Source organism: Acipenser ruthenus, chromosome 18, assembly GCF_902713425.1.
Source record: "Acipenser ruthenus chromosome 18, fAciRut3.2 maternal haplotype, whole genome shotgun sequence".
Lineage (NCBI taxonomy): Eukaryota > Metazoa > Chordata > Actinopteri > Acipenseriformes > Acipenseridae > Acipenser > Acipenser ruthenus.
Genome location: NC_081206.1, coordinates 28,989,796 through 29,012,642, shown reverse-complemented (window position 1 = coordinate 29,012,642; position 22,847 = coordinate 28,989,796). Strand labels below are relative to the sequence as shown.

Below are 22,847 nucleotides of genomic sequence, written 5' to 3'. Positions count from 1 at the left end.
GCAACAGGGGCAATGCTGCATTCTCTTTGCATTTCTGTGATGTGAAGAGTGATTGTGTAGAGGCAGAGGAGCGAGCTCAATTAAAATCGGCGTTTGTACTGTATGTGTGTGTGTAGCGTAGTGTATACGTACATTGACTACGCGTGTGTGTGTGTGTGTGTGAATGGATTAAGCTTCCAATTTCAATCAGATACAGGTATTATCTATCTATGTATTCTTTTTCATTTTGCTCTAGCTTTATTTTTTGTCATATTTCTTAGGAAGAGTTCTCAAGTTACAATCAGCCAGGATGTCCACATCACATGACAGTTTCTTTCTTTTTTCTTTTTTCCTTTTTAGAAATAAGCTGTGCCCTGGGAACGTGGGGGAAAAAAACGCAGGTCCAACACCCCATGAAAATGGAACTGTAAGAAAAAAAACAAACTTCAAGTTGAGCTTCTGAACTGCCAAACAAAGGTGGAGGAAAGAAAACTAAAACAAAAAAAACCCCGCCCTCCCTCTTAAAACTTCTAATGAAGACCAAAATCAAGAAAAATAAAAGACAACGCTACACTGCAAAATAAAATAAAATACATACAATATTTACATAACTCGTTAGAAATAAATACAAAAAAATACGATTTTTTTTTGTGCAAAGGAAATTATAAGGAAGCAGCGGGAACATTTCAAACAAAGACTCTTCATACTTATTTGTTTGGGTCACGATGTTTCGCGACCAGGTTAGAGTGCTGGCCGGTTGGTTCAAGGGCTGGAATGAGTGCGAGCAGACGGTGGCGCTGCTGTCGCTGCTGAAGCAAGTGAGCAGGACTCAGGCACGCTTCCTGCAGCTCTGTCTCGAGCACTCTCTTGCGGACTGCACCGAGCTGCAGGTGCTGGAGTTAGAAGCGAACAACCCTGGTGAGTATATCAATAATAATAATAATAATACTGTACTAAGGTGTGTTCATGCAGTACCAATACAAGTCTGGTGGTTACGTCACACTGATATCAAGCATTGGGTCCCCGAGTGGCTCTCCTGGTAGAAGTGCAGCCATGTGGTGCGCAGGGTGAGTCACACAGCGCAGGTTCACAGCGTCCTGGCTGTGCAAAGTAGGCCTGTCTTCACTGGGGACTCCGAAGGGAGCGTCGCATTGGCTTTGGTGCTCCCGTGGGTTAGGGAGGCAAAACCGACAGGGACTGTTTCTCCTCACCGTGCTACAGCGACCCCTGCTGGCCAGGCGCTCAGTGAGCTGGGTGGAAAGGGAAGCTGGCATGGTCGTGGGATCAGAGGACACCCACTGAACCCTCGGGTCTCCCGAGCCATGCAGGGAATCGCAGCGGAGAGGCGGGGAAAGCATTCCAAGACGGGGGGTAAAATAATATTTGGACACATTAAAATCACAGGACCATTAATGAATACCAGGCTATGCAACACTCATGGCATCTCGGTGACATCACAAGGAACATGATTGACAGTAGGTGCAACAATGAAAGATTGGCTGCTTTGGCCAAGGTGCCCCTCAGGACAGCCTCCCGGGTGCACCTGGAATGGCAGTGATTGCAGAAAACCCCCACATGTTCAGTGTTTGGATGATTTTGCGTAATGACATTGCAATACTCTACAGCCTTTGTCTTTTTTTTGGAGTCACCAGTCACAGCCACACGTAGACCCATCAGTAGTTGCCTGTAGTTGGCCTTTGGTTTTTCCAGTAGCAGAAACAATGTGGAAGGATACCTAAAATGACAGCTACCAGTATTAGCTCTTTAGCTACACATGTAATTCCCTTATTTACACACTGCAAATTAGTTCATTCTTTTGCCCTAATCCCAGACCAAACTCCAACTTTTAACTGTTAACCGTTATTTCTGGAAAAAACATTAAAACTCCTCCTCAAAACTCAACCTTAACTTAATAGTTATTACTGGAAAAAAAACCCAAGATAATTCCAGACTAGTTCATAGTGGAGTATTTCATGAGAGAGGAATTGTTTTAGATTGCAACTTCAGTTAAGCTATTGGAAGCATTTGTGCTGTACCGTACATTGAAATGCCCTAAGGCTCTTGATTTTTCGTTATCCAGCGGTAGCCTACGATATGAAGAATTGTTTAACCTTTCAGATTTCACAGCTGATGCGATTGCGACCCATAATGTATGCACTGTTAACACAGACTTTCACACAGATGTGCATAAAGGACTTTATTTAATGTACATTGAAAAAAAATATGCTTTCATTTCTAGTTACGCTTATTTGCATTTTACAATCTGACCTCTTAAGAAAACGTAGAGTTAAAGGTTTATAATGTACCATTATTGTTTTCACAACATTGTGGCAGGTTTGCGGTCCTACTTGTAATACAGTAGAATGTACTGTCTGTACTGTGCATTGTAGAATCCCATTGAACCGTGTGTGTTGTGCAGTAGATCGGAACTTCAATTACCATGTTGCAATACAGCGTGCCTGTGTCTGTATGCACCACTTCCTAACCAGATCAGAGGCTTTCAGTTGTAGAACTCTGAAGGAAACCTCGCATCAGTTTATAATATGCGTTTTGATTTTGGTTTCCATGCATTTATAATCCCAGCTGTTCATACAAACCGATGGCGATGTGAGGGGTTGCGGCTGGGAGTTCTGGAGAGGTAGCCTACTGTACTCGTGAATGACTGACTTTATTCTGCAGGTTTCTCTATCTGATGATCGAGTCCGCTCATGTACAATAGACTCTGCTGTGGTATTCTGTGTGAGTTGCTGTTTGTTTTCGGGCAACGTGGCTTTTCCAAGTAACAACAAGCAGCTCTTGAGACTAGGAAATCAGAGTTTGCACACTGCCTTTCTGGATCCTGTGTAGTGCATTTGTTTAAATTACAAAAGCAAAAGAGTAAATAAGTCAGCTATTTAATATTTCAATCAGGACCTTCCTCATTTCCATCAGTTCATCTTCCTCCCATAACCTCATGAGATACAGACTCCTGTACTGTATGTCTCGCGCGCAATTCACAGAGAAGAAATAAAGCAGAAGAGACTTTACAAATGCACTGAAGAACAGGTACATTCCTGTGAGGTACCTGGGGAAGAATACACACTGGCATACCGGTTCTGAGTGAAGGGGTCATAATATACATTTGCATACAAGACACAACTGCAAGTGTGCACAGACACGTAGGGTTAAGGATGTAGATCGGTCTCCTGTGGATCTTGCCTATACCTGGTAACGTCTCCTGTGCTTCTGTCATGTCTGACAATTGCAATGTATGTTTGGTACAGTAATACTGTAATTAAAACCATTCATGTTCCTTTAATTGGCATGGTCCCTAATTACACATGCGTAGGAATCCTACACGCAGAGCAGAGTGTATGTGGATGTGCAGGGGATCTCGTAACTTTGTTATGCAAAGCGGTAACATTTCCATTTGTACAATTATTTTGTTATTCCCCTCGCAGTGTTTTTCAAAAGTATTAGGATCCGTGGATTTAAGGGGGTTCTTTATGTACGTACATACTTACCATTTTTACATAGATCTAGAAACGTGTTTCTTTAATCCAGTGCACTCTATTTAGGTTGTACCCGAATAAAGACATGCTTTACTCTCTCTCTCTCTCACACACACACACAACAAGTAATAGCTACCATTATGTGGGATTTTCATTCACGTCTATAAAGTGTAGATTTAAGATTTCAAGTTCCACATGGTTATAAATGGCTGCAATTTCAAAATCTGGCACTAAACTAAACATTTCAGAACTAGAAGTTTTCTTTAACACCAACTTTAAGGACCCTTTAGGTCTGACAGGTTTATTAAAAAAAAGAAAAAAAAAAGAAAAAAAAAACAGCTTTAGCACTGTGCACTCACATCATGTTTCTCACTAGTTACCACACTTACACGTATCAATTGATCCACAAAAACACCAAAACAGCAATTTTATTTTCCTTCTCCCTTCACTCAGCTGTTTTTAAGACTTCAAATATTACTCGCTGTTCTATAAAGAAAGAGAACTTGTCTCTTTCGTGTGTCTAAATATTTAATTTCACCCACACATGAGCAAACAGTTTATTTCTGGCCCATGAATCTGTTGAAGAGGCAGACACAGAGCCTGAGGAATGGGAACAGAATAACGGCCAAGAGTTTGTGAGTGTGTAAAAAAAGAGGTTCTGTGTGTCGCCCTGTTCTCCTGTTTGCTTTCATAAACAAAAAACTCTGAATATGCACTTGTTTCTCATTCTGAAAAAAAACCCAACATATTTCAGAAGTTTGGAACAGAGTGTCTGTGTATCATTTCAACCACTCACTGAAAAGTAAATCGGACAGAGGTTGGCACTCTGAGGGCAGAATGAGTTTCTTCCTGGGCACATGGTAGCATGAGGCTGTTGAAACACTTCATAGCTGTGGGCTCAGAGGAGGCCTGACTTGCGGAGCAGCTTGCTTGGAAAGGGGGCAGACAGGAGTGGTTATGACTGCCCCTGGGCAGTATACTCTGGTTATAAGGGCTGGGAGAGGCTTAGTGTTTACCGAGGGAGAGGACAGAGTCCCCACTCCCACCAGCTGCCTTGTATTCCAGCACAGAGCTCACAGCCTGACAGCTGGCCTACCTCACTCACACTGCTGCAATCCTTCCTTCCAGCCCAGGACTGCACTCACACAACAAAAAATACCCTGATGTGTGTATATATATATATATATATATATATATATACACATACAGTCTAGCGTTAAACTTGTCACCATTCTTCTAAACTGCAGTGTTCTTCCAAACCTGCTGTACACTCTGTTAGAAAGTAGAGAGTATAGGTGTTTATATTTTTTTATAGTGGGAATCAGTCCCACTAACAGGATATGGTCACAGTAGAAGAACTATGAACCAATGCACACACAAGCATAAGGTCATCCTCATAATCTATAGACTACATTAGAAGTTAGAAAATGCAACCTTGAAAGGTCAGTAGGAGGCTAGGAGTGTGTGTTAAAAGCTTGAAGAATGGAGTTATCGATCAGTGCATAAGGGCCCATGTTTTGAATGAGGTGCCACAAATAAAGTTTGATCACACCAACTAGACCTGCACCTGTATGAGTGATAATGAGTTGAAATGTCTTTCAGTCCCACAGTGTGTCCTGCTTTGCAGAGTCCCTGTTTCATGCACAGAGGAGCACAGCTCTGCCGCAGCCTGTGGGAGTGGCTCTCCTGGAATAGCTCAGCTGGGATGGGTGCAGCCCTAACCCTAACCCTTCCAGTACAACTCCATCATTATTCTCTTTTTCTGAATGAACTGCGCTGGCTATCATGTGGTTGAGTGTGGATTTTTCACCTCGCAGTCATGTCTCGGTGCAGGGTGTAGGGGAGGGTTTGACACTGATTCACAGCTCCAACACTGTTGCAACTCTTTTCCCTTTTTTTTTTTTTTTTTTTTGGTTTTCGCTGGCTGCTCTCCAGGCTGTAATAGAATGGGAATGCCTTTCAGCAGATGTATTTTCCCCTTGGGAATTGACGACATCACTTTCCATTGCCTGATGTTCCCCATAGCAGCTGTGGAGCTCCTTCAGGCTGGGCTTATCCTATGTACAGTACTTGGTTGAGGGTGTAGTGTAGCTCACCTCAAAGTTACTCTTTTTATTGATTTCCCATGAATGTGTTGCTATTGCATGGGATTTTAGCACTTTTTTTTTTAAAATTATTGTTATTATATGTTTGTTTATTTTTGTTGGATCAATATTTTGACCTAAAATATACAGCACAAGCCTTCATAGTGAACAAGTCCTTGGGTTAAAATGTCCTGCTGCTGTTTATTAAACTCTGTCGGAGAGGGTGTGGTAATTGAGCCTTGAGTTGTGTTAGGTTTGGAAGTTTGTAATTTGGACAGACTAGATTCTACCGCCTGCCTGGCTGGTTCCCATCATCGGCTCATCGCATCAGTAGAACAAGGGTACACCATTGGCTCAGGGCTTCAGCAGAACAAGGTGATACCAAGGTAATTAAGGTAAATAGTCCTGGTGCCAGTGAATTCGGTGCTTTAGGACAATAAGGGGCAATGGCGCATGGTAGAGTCAGGCACAGTACCTGGTGAGCTTACCTTGTAGCTCTGTAAGCTGATGGGAGCAGGAGCACCTCAATCCTTACCTATACACCCCCCTGCCAATTAGTCCTAGGCTTCTCTCAATCGAAGACTTCCAATTTTGCCTAATTGCACAGTGTTTGTTTTGCAGTGTGGATTACACTGCTGTCTACTGGGGGCAAGCTGATAACACCTATCTTATTTCACTTGTCACCTGAGCCAACAGATTAAAGCCCAGGACTCCAGAGGTGGAACGGCTTGAGAGTCAAGTGAATTAGCCGGTGTTGTTTCTGTCTGCGGTGGGTGGGGGGGATAGTTTCTTAGCAGAGCAAGGGTTAAAGTGCTCTTCTAGATAGGAAAAAAAAATCATTCTTTTTGCAAAAGGGAAGGCAGTAAGTGAAACGAGCCCAGCCATTTCCTTAAATAGAGGTCTGGGGTTTCTAGGTAGGCAGACTGAGCCTTACATTCCACACATACTAGCAGTAAGGGCTGTGATATTCTGAGCCATACTAATAGCTGTGGCCTCTTAAAGCCAACAGATAGACCTAAAAAAGCCTTTCTGCAAAGTGTGCCGATGTTTACCTGTTTTTGCTGTCTCCCGTTGCTGGCTTGTGCGTGAGTGATGGAAAATTCAGAGACTGTTGAAGCAAGAAGACTTCACTGACGTTAATCAGTTTCCAGGGCTTTATTCTCATGTTTACCAAAATTGTTTTTCTGAAACAAAGCATTTTGGAATCTGTTGTGATGTTAGTAGTGTGGGCTGGGCTATAAGCTCTCTCTCACCATGGTAACAAGAGGCTGGGTGGCTCAGCTGCCAGCAGGTCCCTGTTCCCTATTGGCTGAGAATAGTAGAGAGTGAGAGATGGCAGAATGGTTAAAAACAGAAACGAGAGAGAGAGAGATGTTTTGACTTGCTGTGTTCGGTTTTGGTCACCATAAATGATTACCTAAAATGGTGGTTTAAATCCTGAACAATGTAGTGTATATGTGTGCTGTGCAGTGTGTTTCCCTCAGACTGGAATCGGTACCCCCGTCTTCAGATGAGCGGCTCAGGGCAGCAGTGGGGTGGCGGGGGCTGTGGAAGGAAGTGTTTGTTATCGTTGGGGCTGGGTGATCTCAAAGAGAAAGTATGTGTCTAACCAGTGCCGTTTGGGATGCTGTGCAGTAAGTCGGAAACTGAGCATTCTTCAGCCGGACTTGTGGTATGCCAGCACATTCCAAAGCTCTGAGCTGGAGCTGAGAGTCGGAGAGATGGCTGGGGGAGCTCCATGCAGAATGGCTCCACAATGCCCTGTTCTCCCCACTTTCCTCTGTGGTTTTACATCATGGATTCTACCGCTGTACAACAGTGCTGCTATCCTGGGATCTCTATGGTACAATAAACATAGATCTACAGTGTGTGTGTTGAATAGCATTTTTTTTTTATTCCACTAACTGTTTAGATAGCTAAATGTTTAATTAAATCACAACAAAAGAATTGGGGAAATGGGGGTTGACACTAAAGACACAGACTGATCTAACAGAAGCAGGAGCACATAAAGGATCATGATTGGGAAGATGTGTTCCATATGAAAACAACGTGTAATTCACTCTCAGATTCGGGGTTCATTACACCCCTGACCCTGCACACTCACTCCCTCCCTTCCATTCTGGTGCAGCCTGTGTACCTCTCCTCCTGCAGGGCTGCGTTTCCTGGCACTTCTTTATAAACAAGCCCTCGTCTCCCTTGCTCTATTCCTGGGTCTGTGTGATGTGGAAAGGGTATTTTTAGAACAGGAATCATGTGCCTGCTAAATGCAGAGTGTCTACTCCCAGGCTTGTGTGTGGTGGTTTCCAGTTTGCAGAATACCATTTAAACAAATCTTGTTAAACTTGTTATTTTGAACAATCCCTTTTTAATGCCAGCCAGGTGGCTCCGTGTCTCTGTGTAAGAGGGCACTTCAGTTCAGTTCAGTACAGTACCACTCTTTATACCCTTTTGGGTGCTGTCAGGCATGCAGATAATAAATAAAATTAGTAATTCACAACCGCCACCTAACCCGGTATTCTTTGGTTAGCGGTGCATTGTGTCATCATGTGGCTGAGAGAACAGTAACCAATGCCAAGGTGAGCCGTTATTCATATATCTGTATACACTGAGCTCCTGTAGTTTATACTTGTTTATTTACAGTATACATTACTGTAATGTCATAATACAAGCCCTGTCCATACAGTTACTCCATCGCCATTAATAAACATGTGATCTATTAAAAATTATGATCTACCAAGAGACTACTGGTTCTACAAAAAAACAAGTTACTAACTAACTGGGTTTTTTTTTTTGTTTGTTTGTTTGGAACCACTTCTAAATCAAAAGTCAAATGGTTTGATTTTTACATTGTTGTACAGGTCCTGGGTAAGAGAAACAGCACCTGCTCAGACCTGCTCCGAATGACGGAGCACAGAGCTGAGTGTGTGCTTCATAAAGACTCCCTTAGCAATGCTGATTTGAGTCCAGGAAGTCACTTTGTCAGTTCAGACGAGCGCGCTGCAGACAGTTCTGCTGGGGGTAAGCAGTAAAGCCTGGCTCTAATCACCTCGCAGAGAGGCTCAGGGAGCTGCTCACACTTTCCACTCTGCTGCTCGGCTGTGCAGCAGGGTGTGCGTCTAGGAACAGGGCGACGCTTTGCAGCAAGAGGAGGGAATTGAAATGTAATTACATGTGAACTGCAATACGGTCCCCTGTTGCACTCCAATGAAGTAGCAATTCAGAATTAAGTAGTTCCACGCAGCCCTATTGCATCTGTTAGTGATATAAGCTGCTGCATGCCACTTATAAGAACATTTAAGAGAGATTATTGGTGCCATCACAGTAGTGCCCACATGTTGAGGTATACCGGTATATACATGATTGGCTCAGTGTTAATGCTCAACTATCCCTGATTCTCATTTCCATGGGGCTCCTTAGATGGGATTACCTGCAATAAGCATACTATGACAGCACTATGATATATATAGAACCATGTTAATTCAAGCTCAGGCTTCAATCAAGTGTAATGGTCTGTCTCGGCTCCAGCACCTACAATTCTTGTTGCATGTTACATGTAGGACTGTAACAGTTCATTGTGCATCAGTGAATCGTGATCCTCTCTTTACATGATGCATTGTAAAGAGGTATGTATCGTTTGGATCGGGATACGAGACCAAAAGCACAACAGAGCCCCTTGTTGTTCACCGAGTGGTTCTTGAAGAATAAGTGTGCTTTATAGTTGGCATGAAAACATACTCTCTGTAATCAATTCATTAACAAACTAGTCCACCGTTAAATGATCACTCGATCTTATTTTGCATCATAAAAGCAGCCGATCAGGACCAGCACACATATCGCTGTGATACCTATCGTATTGTGACCTGCATATTGAAATACGTATCATTGCATCCCTAATCACATATAATATAAACCAGTTACATTATTATTTTTTGTGTTGGTTGCCTTCAGATTAAACTACTGTTTAATACTGATTAAACTGTAACTTAACAGTTACAAATGCATGGAAGTATCCCAACTTCTCGTTGTACAGTTTTGTGTTTTTTTCCACAGTGGCTAAGAGGGTCTGTAAATATCTCAGGGAGTTTGTGAACTGGCAGGTCCTGGGGAAAAAGAGAGCAATGTGGGTCTCTGTTACACTCAGCTAAGAGAGGTAAGGCAGGAAAAGAGAGAGTCTGTGGGACAGGAAGGGAGGGAGGGAGGGATAGAGACAGACAGGGAGGGAAGGAGGGAGAGTGAGAGAACACGTTGTATGTCCATGCACAACTGTGCTGATCACTGGCGTAAGGGAGGGAGAGAAGGAGAGAGAGAAAGCACTGTGTGTCCCTGCCTCGCTGCTGCTTCCAGAAGCAGGAGGGGGAGGGAAGGAGGGAAGGCAGGATGGAGGCCAAGTCAAATTGAGGGCTCTAATTTTAGGAGCAGGGTGTCACTGTATGTCATGAGGGCTTGATTACCAGCTAAATGCAGCAGAACCCGAGTCATGAGCAGAGCAGCGGCTTGATTAAGGAAATCACATGATTCGGTCCTAACATGCTGAGGCTCTCTTAAGGTGACCACAGTATTCTTTTCTTTTAATCCTTTCAATGGTTTCTTTCTCATATGTTTAATACATTTAGTTGTAGATTTTGGGAACTCACAGAATGAAAATCCTGACATCAGCACTTGGTAAAATACCCCATTCCAGATTTCATTCATTAGATTCAAAATACTCATGTTTATAAACTAGCCTATCAGCGTGTAGAGCATTCCAAGCTAAGTGGGCTTGATAACAAAGGAAAGTGCAAGGAACCGCAGGAACGCAAGCAAGGAACCGCCTCCTGGTGACAGAAGCATGTCCAAACCAGTGTGTGAAGGTTGCAGCAATGCTTCATCCAGAACTTTAAACACTCAACGATGGGATCAGAAGAAAGTAACCTCCTGAAGACAGTGTTATTGAAACGGCTTCCTATTCTATGCATCAGTATGAGCTTCAGCATCCGTGATGTTATCATTACATGAAATAGAAAACCTCTCAAGTGAGGATTGTGTTCTCTAAATGTCACATAGTACCCGGCATTATCAGACATTATCACTGTTCCAGTGCCTCTTGTTCTTCCTGGTACTGTATGGCTTGTGGATTAATAACCCCGCGGGTTTCGTTCAGAACATATTCAGGACGGTCACGATGTTCATTTTACCTGCTTGCCTGAATGTTCAGACTTCCCTCACAGGTCAATACTCTGCAGTTATTCCTCACTGAGCTGGAATATCTGCTGTTTATCCCGGAGATGATGATGTGTGCGTAGCGGGAATATGGCTGCTTATAAAATGGCAAGAGGAGAGAGAGCAATCTCATTTCAACAAGAGGAGAGAGAGCAATCTCATTTCAACAAGAGTCCCAACCTGTTTAATGATGTCACTATACTAAGAGCGCTTGGAACTCTTCGAAGCATTCTGCCGGATTCACTTGACATCCAGTTCACTTTGGCAGGGGTGGGGGAGGGGTGCAATAACACACTCCAGGGTGTTCAAATGGGATCCCGCATCTGCAGGCCTGGACTGTTTAATGGCACTTTGCTTCACCTTGTGCCAAACAACATCCCAGGCGTGCAGATAGTGAACCAGGCTTCAACACCCTGTTGTGTGTGCTTGCTTTCCCATTTCCCTGTTGTTTTTGGGCATTGTAAATCAGTTTTTTTTTTTTTTAAACATAACAATCACAATACCAAATACGCCACAAAAATAAAATAAAATTGTGTACAACAAGCGAAATTGTGTCTTGTTTTACTGTACATTATACTTCTTACCTTCAAAAAGAAATTCACTCAGTAATCCCTGAAACTTGTTCAGACCCCCTAGCCCATTACAGAGTCTCTATTTGTGTGAGTGCAGTAAAGAGACAATGCGGTGCCGTGACCTGCTGTATCTATAACCCTTGCAGAGCCTTGTTGGAATGAGGGTTCCTGTCAAATAGGCAACAATAGTTATGTATAGACCTGCGCCCCGAGTCTGAACTTGCTGCTTTACTTAGCTTCTAACATTTTGAAAAAGAAATAAGATGATGACTCCTCCATTCCTTACCCTGTTCACCATGTGTGGAAGCATCTATATAAATAGTATACACAGTATACTGTATTTTAAAAGCACTACTAACGCAATGTCTTATTTGCAGCCGGTATTTCGAATTCCTTCTGAACCAGCTGCTGTTCAGCTTTTGTGTGCAGTTCAAAGGGATTGTGTGAGATGTACATATACACAGTAAATCATGCAAGATGTTCTTTGGTCACATACAAGCAGGTTCATTAGAACTGGTTCCTCCCCCCCCTCAATTATTACAGTTAGTCCCATCAAAACAGGCAAAGGTGTTTTTGCAAATGCAGCCCAGTGCCTGAGTGTCTTGCCAGCATATCCTGATCCTGAGACCTCCAGAACGATGTTAAATCAGCCTGGCTGACACATGCTCTGCATTGAGTAGGTGCAGGGTTATTATTGAGGACTGTCTGTAGCGGAGAGTTCAGACACCTTTGGAACAGTGTATAACACGAACATAGCTTCCCCTCCGTGCTGTTAGCTATGGAGCCTGACCTTCTGCTTTTTTATAGTTGACTTTCTGTATAAGTCATTTTCTGCTGTAAGTGTCCCTGCTATTTTTCCGAACTGTTAATTTGGTGTTTTAGTCTTACACCTTTAATGTTAACATTAAAAAAAAAAATGTTTAGAGTCCATGTGTAAAAAATAAAAAAGCTCCACTTATAATAACCACTATGCTGAATCCTGTGCAGATATTTCCCGCCTGTCCACTGAATGGCATGTTTAACTGTTGCTGTTTCTCACTGAGTTCTGTCGCTGACCCTGTGTTTCTCCCTCCCTGTTGCAGTTCTGATCAGCCAGTGGCAGGGTGAACCCAAGGAGCGGGTCCTTTCTCTGGTGCTGACCCACCTGCCCCTGCTGCAGCCGGGCAACGTTGAGGCCAAGGGGGAGTACATGCAGCTGCTGCCCATGATCCTGGCGCACTCCATCGAGCACGGGCGCCACCTGGAGGAGAGCCGGCAGCTGCTGTCGTACGCACTGATACACCCGGCCACGTCTCTGGAGGACCGGGCAGCGCTGGCGCTGTGGCTGAACCACCTGGAGGAGCGTGCTGCCGCACGGGCAGACTCTCTGGAGCGCGCCCAGACCCCTCACCACCTCTACCCTCACCACCAGCGGCACGGCTCAGACGACCGGCTCAACGGCTGGCAGAGCCCCCGGGACTCGGGCTTTGGCGGGGGCGGCTGGCATCAGCAGGGGTGCGAGAACGGGCACCTCTCCCTCTACCCCTCCACCTCCGTGCCATCCACCATCAATGCCCTTGGCACTGCCAGCAGCGCCAACACTAGTGAGTGCCGGTCTCCTGTTAAATGTGTGACACGTTGTACTGTTTACAAGGATAATGGCATGTTAATCATGTAATATGGTGTACTGTTTACAAGGATAATGGCATGTTAATCATGTAACATGGCGTACTGTTTACAAGGATGAAGGCATAACCAAAACATTTATCACTTCTTATAGTTTCAGTTAGAGTTGAATTTATTGCAGTAGATTGATCTTACAAAATCATATGCTGCACTGGTAAAGTACACCTTGAGTTTATAGTCCAGGAACCTGCTGTTACAAAGCCACAAGACTACTGTAAAAGCTGATAAAAGTACTTGGTTTCCTTTCCCCTTTCCCTTCCTGTGATACAGGTAAGAGAACTTTACTTTGCCACATGTTAGTTGTTTTAGGCAGCATATCCTACAAGTTTAAGGCCCAGGCGATGCTCTATTACCTGTAACTCAAAGTGTTTGTAGCTTTAACTCAGGAGTTATTTAAAGTCTGAATAAAAAGCTTTTGATAGAGGGCTGACAAAAAGAGTATAGAACAGTTCTATTTTGTTCATAAATAAATACTTTGAAAAAAACAGTGTTGTGGTACTGTAAATAAACACTTGTTTCATCTGCACTTGTGAAAGGTAAGAACATGTTTTTTTAAGCCTTGGTTTTTGCTCCTTTAAGACCGGTTGCACATTATAAACAGTATACAATACAGAACAGAAGAGCCTGCCTCCTTTATTAGCCTTGATTTCCCCCTTCTTTTTCTTCATTTTTTTTCCCATCCTAACACCTAACATCTGGGACACTGCCTTTGCATTTAGGACATTGCTCCAAACCAGCACCACTGGCACTCGCACTGCAATGAAACTGCACAGTTGGACTCTTATGTGGGAGCTTTCTGAGATAAGGCTGTGAGAAAGTCGTTTTGGCTAATGCCTTCAACATCAGTGGAGGTTGCTAAGCACATAGTGGCTGCCACAGTTTCCTACCTGCTGAACCTTTCTTCAAAACTACTTGGTCGCAATACCGCTCAGAGCTAGAACTCGGGTTTTGCAGTCTATTTCCCAGCCGGCTGAGTCCCACATATCCCTTCCCATGTATGGTATCACTTGCGAGGACAGTCTGTATTTACGGAAAATGGGTAATATTTAGGGTCTGGAGCTTGTAATGTTAGCTGGGACTTATTTTAGACTGGCTGAAAAAACTATACATAGCACTAGCCTAACTAAGCCATTCACTGCCTCCTATTGAAAAGAAAGAAACAGACCTTAGCAGTGTATCAGATTTAAATACTGTGGGGGGGGGGGGTTGACCCAGATACATGGTTTAATTGCAGTAATCCAGACATTTTTAATTGATCATTGCTTGGTTTTTAATGGCATCTGCACACACTAGGTTGGGTTTCACACAATCACACATTCGTAACAAAGACATGTTTTTTTTTTTTTAAGTGAACATGGACTGCTCAGAGCTGTCCTTAGACTTCTTAAGAAGGAAACTGAGCGCTCCACTTGCTGTTTTGTAATCCCCCCCATACCAGGTGTGTCTGATGAGCTTATCCAGCTCTCTTTAGTGAATGAGCACCTGTTACTGCCATGGCTGGAGTGGGGCTGCTAGAAAGCACTTGGCAGTGGTGGTGGGCAGTCTCGCTGAGCGACGGCGCTTTTGTTTGTGTCTTGCAGTCCTGCCCGGTGGGCACAGCGGCCAGCATAGCCCCCTCAAGCGTTCGGTGTCCCTCACCCCCCCGATGAGCGCTTCAGAGCGGCAGCCCCTCGGACACGGCTGGCTGTCCCAGGAGGACCTGCGCTCGCGAGGCCCCGTCCCCGCCGACCACGCACCCCTGTCCCCCCAAAGCAGTGTGGCGTCCTCGGGCAGCGGGGGCAGCGAGCACCTGGACGAGGGCCCGCACATGAGCGGCACGGCACACTGCACCACATTCCACGAGGAGGGCAGCGGCATGAGGGGTGAGCTCACCAGAGAGAGAGAGAGAAGACATGGCACATTGTTCTTGCACTTTTAATAAGAAGATATTTGTTGGTAGTTTAACTGAAATAAATACGGATTAAGAAAAATAGATTTGACTGCTGCAGCCTTTGCCTGAAAGGAGTGTCTCTTAAGAGTAAAGAATACAGTAAGACTCTTGTTTGGCCCCGGAGTTGGATGAAATATTAGGACGTCAGATTGCCCAATGTCCAGATACTGCTGCCGTCTGTATTTTCCATCTTTTCCTGTCGCTTTCTTTTAAACGCTGGTCCTTGTAGGGAAGCAGGTGGTTTGTTTTCTTCTCTTTTTACCTATGGATAACATGTGTAGTGTTGTGCAGTAATGTGCGTGTGCCTGTGCTTGCAGACGTGCCAGCCTGGTTGAAGAGCCTCCGTCTCCACAAGTACGCAGCTCTTTTCTCAACCATGACCTACGATGAGATGATGTCACTGACAGAGAGGCAGCTGGAATCACAGGTGAGTCCCTTGGCATATTGGAAGCTGGACGAGGAGGCTCGTGGCACAACACTGTCTTCATCATCCTTACCAGAGATCTCAGAGCTCAGCTGTGCAAGGTTCCCTTTCCCCACCCCTCCTCCCCTTACCTTCCGTTCCTCTCCCCTCACTTCCACCGACTCACTCTACTCCTCCCATGCAGAAAGTGACTGATAGGAGCTGGGCACAAGATTGTCATCAGCTGCTTCCGTGCCGAGTGCTCGGGGCTCCGCACTGCTCCCTTTGCCTTGTTGTTGCAGTGTCTGTAATTCTCTCTGCAGAACGTCACCAAAGGAGCGCGGCACAAGATCGTCATCAGCATCCAGAAGCTGAAAGAGCGACACATGGTGCTGCGGTCCCTGGAGAAGGTCAGTCAGTCAGTCAGTCTGGCACAGAGACAGACAGGGGCCATGTGTCGGAGCAGTGCACAATAAGGGGAGGCATTTTAAAGGGACATAGAGCAGTATGCTGTATTTAGGGAAACGCTTTACAACAGGTGGTATTGTGAGATTGACTAAGGTTTGGAGCAAGGATGCTTGTGTGGAGAATTACATTTTTGTAGTGTACTTTGCTATAGTATTCTGTAGGGCCACTGGTATATAATGTCTATTTAAAGAAGAAAACAAGTCATAAGGGAAATACCATTGTTTAAAATGGAATCAGTTTTCAAAGACTCGATTTATATGATGTAAATAAAATAAAGTTTTGTAGCAGTCAGGTCAAAGGTTTCAACAGAAAGTCTGTAAAGATTGTTGAGAAGATCAGTTGTTTTCCTGTGGGTCTGAATACTTTAATAAGATTAAACAAAGCATTTCTTCTTTTTTGCCTGTGGCAGGACGTCCTGGAGGGGGGCGGTCTTCGCGCCCCTCTGCAGGAGCTGCACCAGATGATCCTGACGCCCATCAAGGCCTACAGCGGAGAGGATTTGGAACAGCGGCCCCTGCCAGGCTCCGAGGGGAAGGGCATCACCCTGTCATCGCAGCTGGGAGGGGGTGAGGGGGAGTCGGGGGGCGTGCTCATCTCAGAAGGGGATCTCCCTGCACAGTTCACACGAGTCATGGGAAAAGGTAATTACTTACTTTATTTACTATCTGATTTGTTTTTTAATGATTGCCTTGTAGAAGTTATTGATTGCTGCATTGTAAAATCATAGCAAAGTGTGGTAAATGTATAGTTAAAGCATGGTATAGCACAGCATTACCATGACATGAGGGGTAGTATGATTATAAGGCCAGATACCTGAGAGTGTGTGTGGGTTCACTCTGGTCTCTTTTCTCTACCAGTGTGCACTCAGCTCCTCGTCTCCAGAGCCGATGAAGAGAACATCAGCTCCTACCTGCAGCTCATAGACAGATGTCTAATCCACGAGGTAATCACACTCCCATCATGGACCCAGGGCCTTGCCACTAATACTTACAGAAAGAAGCTTTCATTATTGCAGTCAAAACCTGTCCTAGAAGACCACCCTGGATTCTGGGTGAACTTGCCTTCCTAAAGCAGGTGGGCTTCTAGAACAGGTCTGAATTAAACGTTTAAAAACAAACAAACAAGAAAGCTGCTGAAAATGTAGCACGCATTTCTAAAATGAATCGAACAAATGGTCTTGATGAAGCACAGTCTGATCCCTCTCTCGCTCTTGCTTTCTCTCTCCCTGACAGGCCTTCACAGAGACGCAGAAGAAGCGCCTGTTGTCATGGAAACAGCAGGTGCAGAAGCTTTTCAGGTCGTTACCGCGGAAATCCCTCTTGGACATGGCAGGGTATCGGCAGCAGAGGAGGTATCATTAACATTAGAGGAGGAGCTCTACCCACCCTCCACACAGCTTCTGTAATGATAAAATCACAGTTTGTTACAATAAAGCCAGCGCCTGTGTTGAAGTTTCCATTGTATTACATGGAGCAGAAGTAAGGAGAATGTTCCTTGTGAAATGGATTGCTCTCAACACGTGGTGGAGCCCTGAGTGAAGGATTCTGAGCAGAGTGCACAATAAGACCTCAGAACATGCTGCCCCGCCCAGATGAGAACAATCACAACCGCACTGGCTAATCTGTGCCTCCCATCCAGATCTGCTGTCTGCTTCCACTGGCTGGAAGTGTGGCTGTTTCCCTTAATATTCACAGATACACTTTGGGTTCATTACAATACATGACATTGTGCACCAGATTTTCAAAGCGTTTACTCTTTAATTAACTCATGTTTTTTGAAAGAGGTAAAAACACCTGTTTGTTTTATAAAACTAGAACTCTCCAGGTGTTTTGTTTCTCATTTTGTAGCTGATTTCAGTTTGATTTCTTGTGTTTGTGTTTCAGCCGTAGCTACTGTCAGTCCAACTCCCTGCCGACAGCGGGCTGCGTGGGGGGAGGGGTGATGTCGCGGCGGAGCCCACGACAGTTCCAAGTGCCATCGCGCAGCCTGCCCGGAGCTAGGCTCGGCTTGCTGGGAACCAGCAGCATCCTGGGGGCATCCCAGCGCAGCCCTGCCAGCACTCTTAGTGGACACAAGCAGGGCAGGCAGGTAGGTAGGCAGGCCGGCCAGTAGGCCCTCACTCACAGAGACTTACACTCAGTATTAGAAACGCATAGGATACACTACTTTTTGTCTCTAACAGTTTTGCACAGGGCCAGAATCCTAGTAAACCTAAGAGAGGGCACAGCTGGAGGACTACTTTTTGACAGCCTGATCCACATTTCTTTCCAGTAAAATGCCTGTGTTGGCAGAACAGTCTGTTTGGGTGATTGCTGACTTTGTGGAGAAAGGAAAAGGCAGACTAAAGGAGAGAAAATGTGAACGAGAGAGCGGGTGGGTTAGAACAGACAGGAGTGAGGGAGAGAAAGTGAAGGAAACCAGGAGAGAGAGATGATGAAAGGGAGGCGAATGAGAGTGAGAGGCCGAGTCAGTGAGAACAGTACACAGGCATTTCCTGTTTTCCCTGGCCCGGCTTGCGGGAGGGCCTGAAAGGGTTGAGTGAGGGAGAGAGAGAGAAACAGGGATGGAGAGAGGGAGGGCTGGAGACCGATTTTAATACTGTATGTGTTTCATGACATTTAATAAATGCTACGCCTAATAGCACTCTGGAATATACTTGATGAATGTGTTTGAAAGTGAGTTGGAATTACAATATATTTATATTTATAAACATGGAATATTTACAAAACATTCGGATCAACACATTTCCAGTAGCCTGACATTTCAACAATTACACATAATCACACTGCTGAAGACTTCACCACCTGTGGGATCAGTCAGTGCTGTAGAACAAATGCTGCTTGGAAACAAAGGGAACGCAAGTTGTCTTCAAACTAGGAACTTTGGAACCTCTTGGAATGAGCATTCTATTCTGACATAGTCATGACATCATCCACAGAATTTTTTAAAAATAACAGGTTTACTGCGTTGTGTTTACTTTTCTTTCTAAACAGCTGAAGAAGGGCTTTTCCTGAAATAAATAATTTTTTAATCATTTAAATCTTTTGAAGTATCATTCTTTCATTTTCTTCATTCTTGTACACTGCAGTTATAACTCCTTTCAAACCTATATATATATATATATATATATATATATATATAGATACACACAGTGCTGAGTGAGTTCATGGAAGGTTTGCTCGTGACTGTGGTCTTGTGTCTCCTCAGGGCCTGTGGTTTGCCAACCCTGGGGGCAGTAACAGCATGCCCAGCCGGACTCACAGCTCGGTGCAGCGCACACGTTCACTGCCCGTCCACACCACGCCACACAACATGCTCCTGTTCCAGCAGGCTGGTATGAACAAACATTATGTGTGTGTGTATGAATATATGTGTGTATGTATGTATGTATGTATGTATGTGAGAAATTCATTTTCCCAGGTCCCTGTATACTATATATTCCTGAAGGCTACACTTTTCAAAACAGCAAAAAAGAATTAATGAGCAAAAGAATGAAAGGAAGCGGCAGGGTGAACCCGACACCAACACTGCTACTGCTGCCTCGGCCTCCCGCTCCCACAATAGCTGCCTTTGTGCTGCAAGGAGAGCTCTGGCTGTTTCTCCCTTTCTCCACTTCTTCTCCCCTTCCTCTCTCTCTCTCTTCCTCTACCTTCAGCCATCTCCCCCGCTTCCCTCCATCCCCTCTCCCCTCTCCCCTCTCCCCTCTCCCCTCTCCCCCTCCTCTCTCTTCCCTTTCTCACCCTCTCTCTATCTCTCTCTCTCTTCCTCTACCTTCAGCCATCTCCCTCGCTTCCCTCCATCCCTGCTCCCCTCTCCCCTCTCCCCCTCTTCCCTTTCTCACCCTCTCTCTATCTCTTGCCGATCCCAGGCGGCTTGCATACAGTCACGGCTGTTAAGGGCTGGCTCAAGCCCAGGGTATGCAGTCCTGAAGCCTGGCCCAGACTCCTCTCCTTCCCCGCTTCTCTGACGCTGGGCAGATTAATGGATTGATTAAGGCACAGACATCACTAGGGGGATTTAGGGTCTATATATAGCAATTTGACAGCTCCATCCAGCCAGCGAGTGCCTAATTCAGCTCTCCCTCCCCAGAAGGGATTTTAGAATCCCAGTCTCTGTTGACTCAGCTAAAGTCAAGCCTGCTGAATGTGATTGGGGGGGAGTGGAGGGGTCAGTTATTGGTTGAAATCTGAGTTTATCCAAAACTATGTGCACACGACCTCTGATCCACTGTAGTGAAATATAAGAGATTGTGTGTCTTCCAGAGTTCCAGGTGCCAGTGACAGAACCAGATATCAACAATCGCCTGGAATCCTTGTGCCTGAGCATGACCGAGCATGCGTTGGGAGGTGAGGAATATAATCAAAGAGATTCTAGCAAAGTGGCATGGGATAAGGGATGCTGGACAGGTGCATCCCATTCCCCTAACGTTCTAAAGAGCTAGATGTCCTACGCCAGTATGATAAGCAGAAGTACAGTATGTGACGATTATGCTATTTCAGGGTGAAATTATGGTCAATGACAACATTGGAAAGCATGAAAGAAAAAAAAACAGAAACTATGCGTGCAACAGCCTGTGACTAAAATAAATGCAAAAACGTGCACATTTACACCATTTTATTTGCCTTTTTTCTGTTCATGGGAAATCAGTAAACCACTGTAGAAAGAGGATAACATTTAAAAAAAAAAAATAACATAAATGAAAGGAAACAGGTAATAAGTTTGCCGTGCCTGTGTGTTTTATATCTTTTTTTTTTTATATAGTTTTGAATAAAGTCTGTATTTGAGTGTTTGTAACGGGAGACAGTGTCCTCTCAGTTTCCGGCCTCGTGGGCTGACAAGCAGGGCTTTGTGAGTGCAGTCCGTTAGCAAACACCCCGGAGAGGGGCCTGGGAGCCAGGCTGTGGTGTGCTGAGGAATGCGCCAGCCTGCTCGGTGCCTCCACAGACTGGGCAGTGTTCGAGTGCCATCTGTGTGCTCGGCTCCCTCGACACTCTACAGCTGTGGCCAAAGGTTCTGCATCACCTTATAGAAGTAACTCATTTTGCTTCATAAAGTCGAATGAAACCAGCTGAATAATGTTACATTAACATATTTAATTACATACCGCATTGTAGTTTTCCATATACCTAACGATGAAAAACTGCCAAAAATTGAAAAATGTGACATTTCGAAATCTAACAGGAAATACTGTTATGGCTTCCGGTAGACTTTTGCGATATCGTTTTGTACTTTCTATGATTACATGATGTTAAATAAAATATGTAAATGATGTTAATTTAGTTTTTATTTGTATTTATGCTTGAAACTGTGTGTGTCAGACTGCAATGATATTCAACGCTGTTGTTTTGTTTTTTGTTTACAGACGGTGTTGACCGGACATCGACCATCTGAGGCCATAGAGAGAGGAGGGCCAGGGAGACAGTGCTGGCCGTGAGTCATAGGAGAGAGGTCACCCAGGGGTCAAGAAGGGTCGCCTGCCCGCCGTCACCTGGACAGCCAACCAAGCAGCGTTCACCACTTACTAGCTCCTTGTTTGTTATTCTCCATTTTTATTCTTCTCAATTCGTAAGAATTTTTTATAAACAAAATCTAACAAGTTAACAAGCACCAGGCTTTTCAGAAGATATCAGAAACGGCCCCTCTCCACCCCAAGACTCCAAGGTATCCATGGAAACTGTGAGCAGCTCCAGTGGAACAGTCGTCTCATAACTTACCTATGAAATTAGAATGGTAGCTGCAGGTGGGGGGGGGGGGGGGGCATCAAACAGGAAGCCGTGAACTTGTGTGACCAAATACTGAGAGAGAAAGAGCAGACACACTTCAATTCACAGGAGAGGTCAACTCCCCCGAAATCAAGCAGTGAAACAACCTAACTAGCATGTCTTTTGGATAAAGAATAAGACAGTGGGAGAAACAGTGCTTAGATGGTAAAAGCAAATATATATTTAATTATTGTTTACATAAAAATGCCAATATTAAGGGTACCGAAACATTTATAAAAGTTCAGGTATGAATGTTGTTCTTTTATTTTTTTGGACAGTGTTATTGTAAATGCTTACTGTTTTATAATTTTCTTACAGTAGATATTAACTGATGCTTTTTTTGTGTTTGTTTTGTTGTTTCCAGCCAGCAGCAAAGCTGTGTGAAAATGTTGTTGTTGTTGTTTATTTGTAGAAGCTCAAGGGTTGAGCTGAAAAAATAAGGGATAGGCTAGGTGTTTGAAAGAGGAAGGGAATTGTGATGAGAGAGAAAAGAAGAGGAGAGAGAGGGGGGGGGGGACGATGCAGTTATTTAGTTTCTATGAAGCTGGATCTTGTGTGCTCAGTGCTGTTGAATCCCTCACTTTTAGCCCCATTGAAGTGGTTCAGAGCTGGCCAGAGTCAGTTGTCTGCAGTGGTGTGGCCCGTGGTTAATTATCTGAAGGGTTGGACTTTAGCAGCAAGCAAGTCCATGGCTTTCATTGGTTAATATGTTTCTCAGCACAATTCAGGCCAGTGCTTCTGCTCATCAGAAGGAAGGCAACTTAGAACCAGGCACCAATGTCTTCGAATGTTCTTGAATGGATCCTTCTGATTGGCTGAGCAGAACCATATGATTTATGGAAGGTCGGCAGAGGGCATTCAAGGAGCCCCAGGCTGCCTAGGAGGTTGAATCCTTTTGGTCAGCGTGCGGCTGTAAAAGTGAATGAATTCCATGGTGTTTTTTTAACTCACTTGTGCACATGTGTTTAAACTGCAGCCGTCTGTTCAGAGGATGAACTGCAGTGGTCGAGAGAGAGAGAGTGAGAGAGGGAAGTGGAGGAGGAAGAGAAAGAAAGAAAGGCAGGTCTAATGAAGGTGTAATGAGACGGAGTTACAGTAAGTTTCAGTATTATTGAATTGAACACCCCTTGAGAAGGGGAACATGCTATGGAATCCTACCTATAATGCCTGTGTTTCCATTAGGCACTGGAAATCACAAACACATCCCTCTATGTGCTACTGTTTCCAGTCAGTGCTTGAGACAGCATTGCTTAGCTTTAAACTCATTCTCCTGGAGAAGAGGTGACCTCTGTGT

General features: G+C 44.6%; 1 protein-coding gene across 2 annotated transcripts; it reads left to right on the top strand.

The window, feature by feature from the left end:
- Positions 1-471: 471 nt before the first annotated feature.
- Positions 472-21,886, top strand: LOC117963916 (protein Smaug homolog 1-like). Of its 2 annotated transcripts, XM_058991876.1 has the most exons (12): positions 472-897; positions 12,408-12,908; positions 14,571-14,852; positions 15,238-15,347; positions 15,647-15,733; positions 16,201-16,432; positions 16,649-16,734; positions 17,024-17,142; positions 17,675-17,879; positions 18,999-19,125; positions 20,054-20,137; positions 21,154-21,886. In XM_058991876.1, exons 1-12 carry the CDS (start codon positions 705-707, stop codon positions 21,180-21,182), a joined length of 2,055 nt encoding a protein of 684 aa, XP_058847859.1. In that variant the 5' UTR covers positions 472-704; the 3' UTR covers positions 21,183-21,886. The 2 variants fall into 2 exon arrangements, with proteins under 2 accessions (XP_058847859.1, XP_058847860.1); XM_058991877.1 differs by lacking the exon at positions 14,571-14,852.
- The last annotated feature ends 961 nt before the right edge of the window (positions 21,887-22,847 follow it).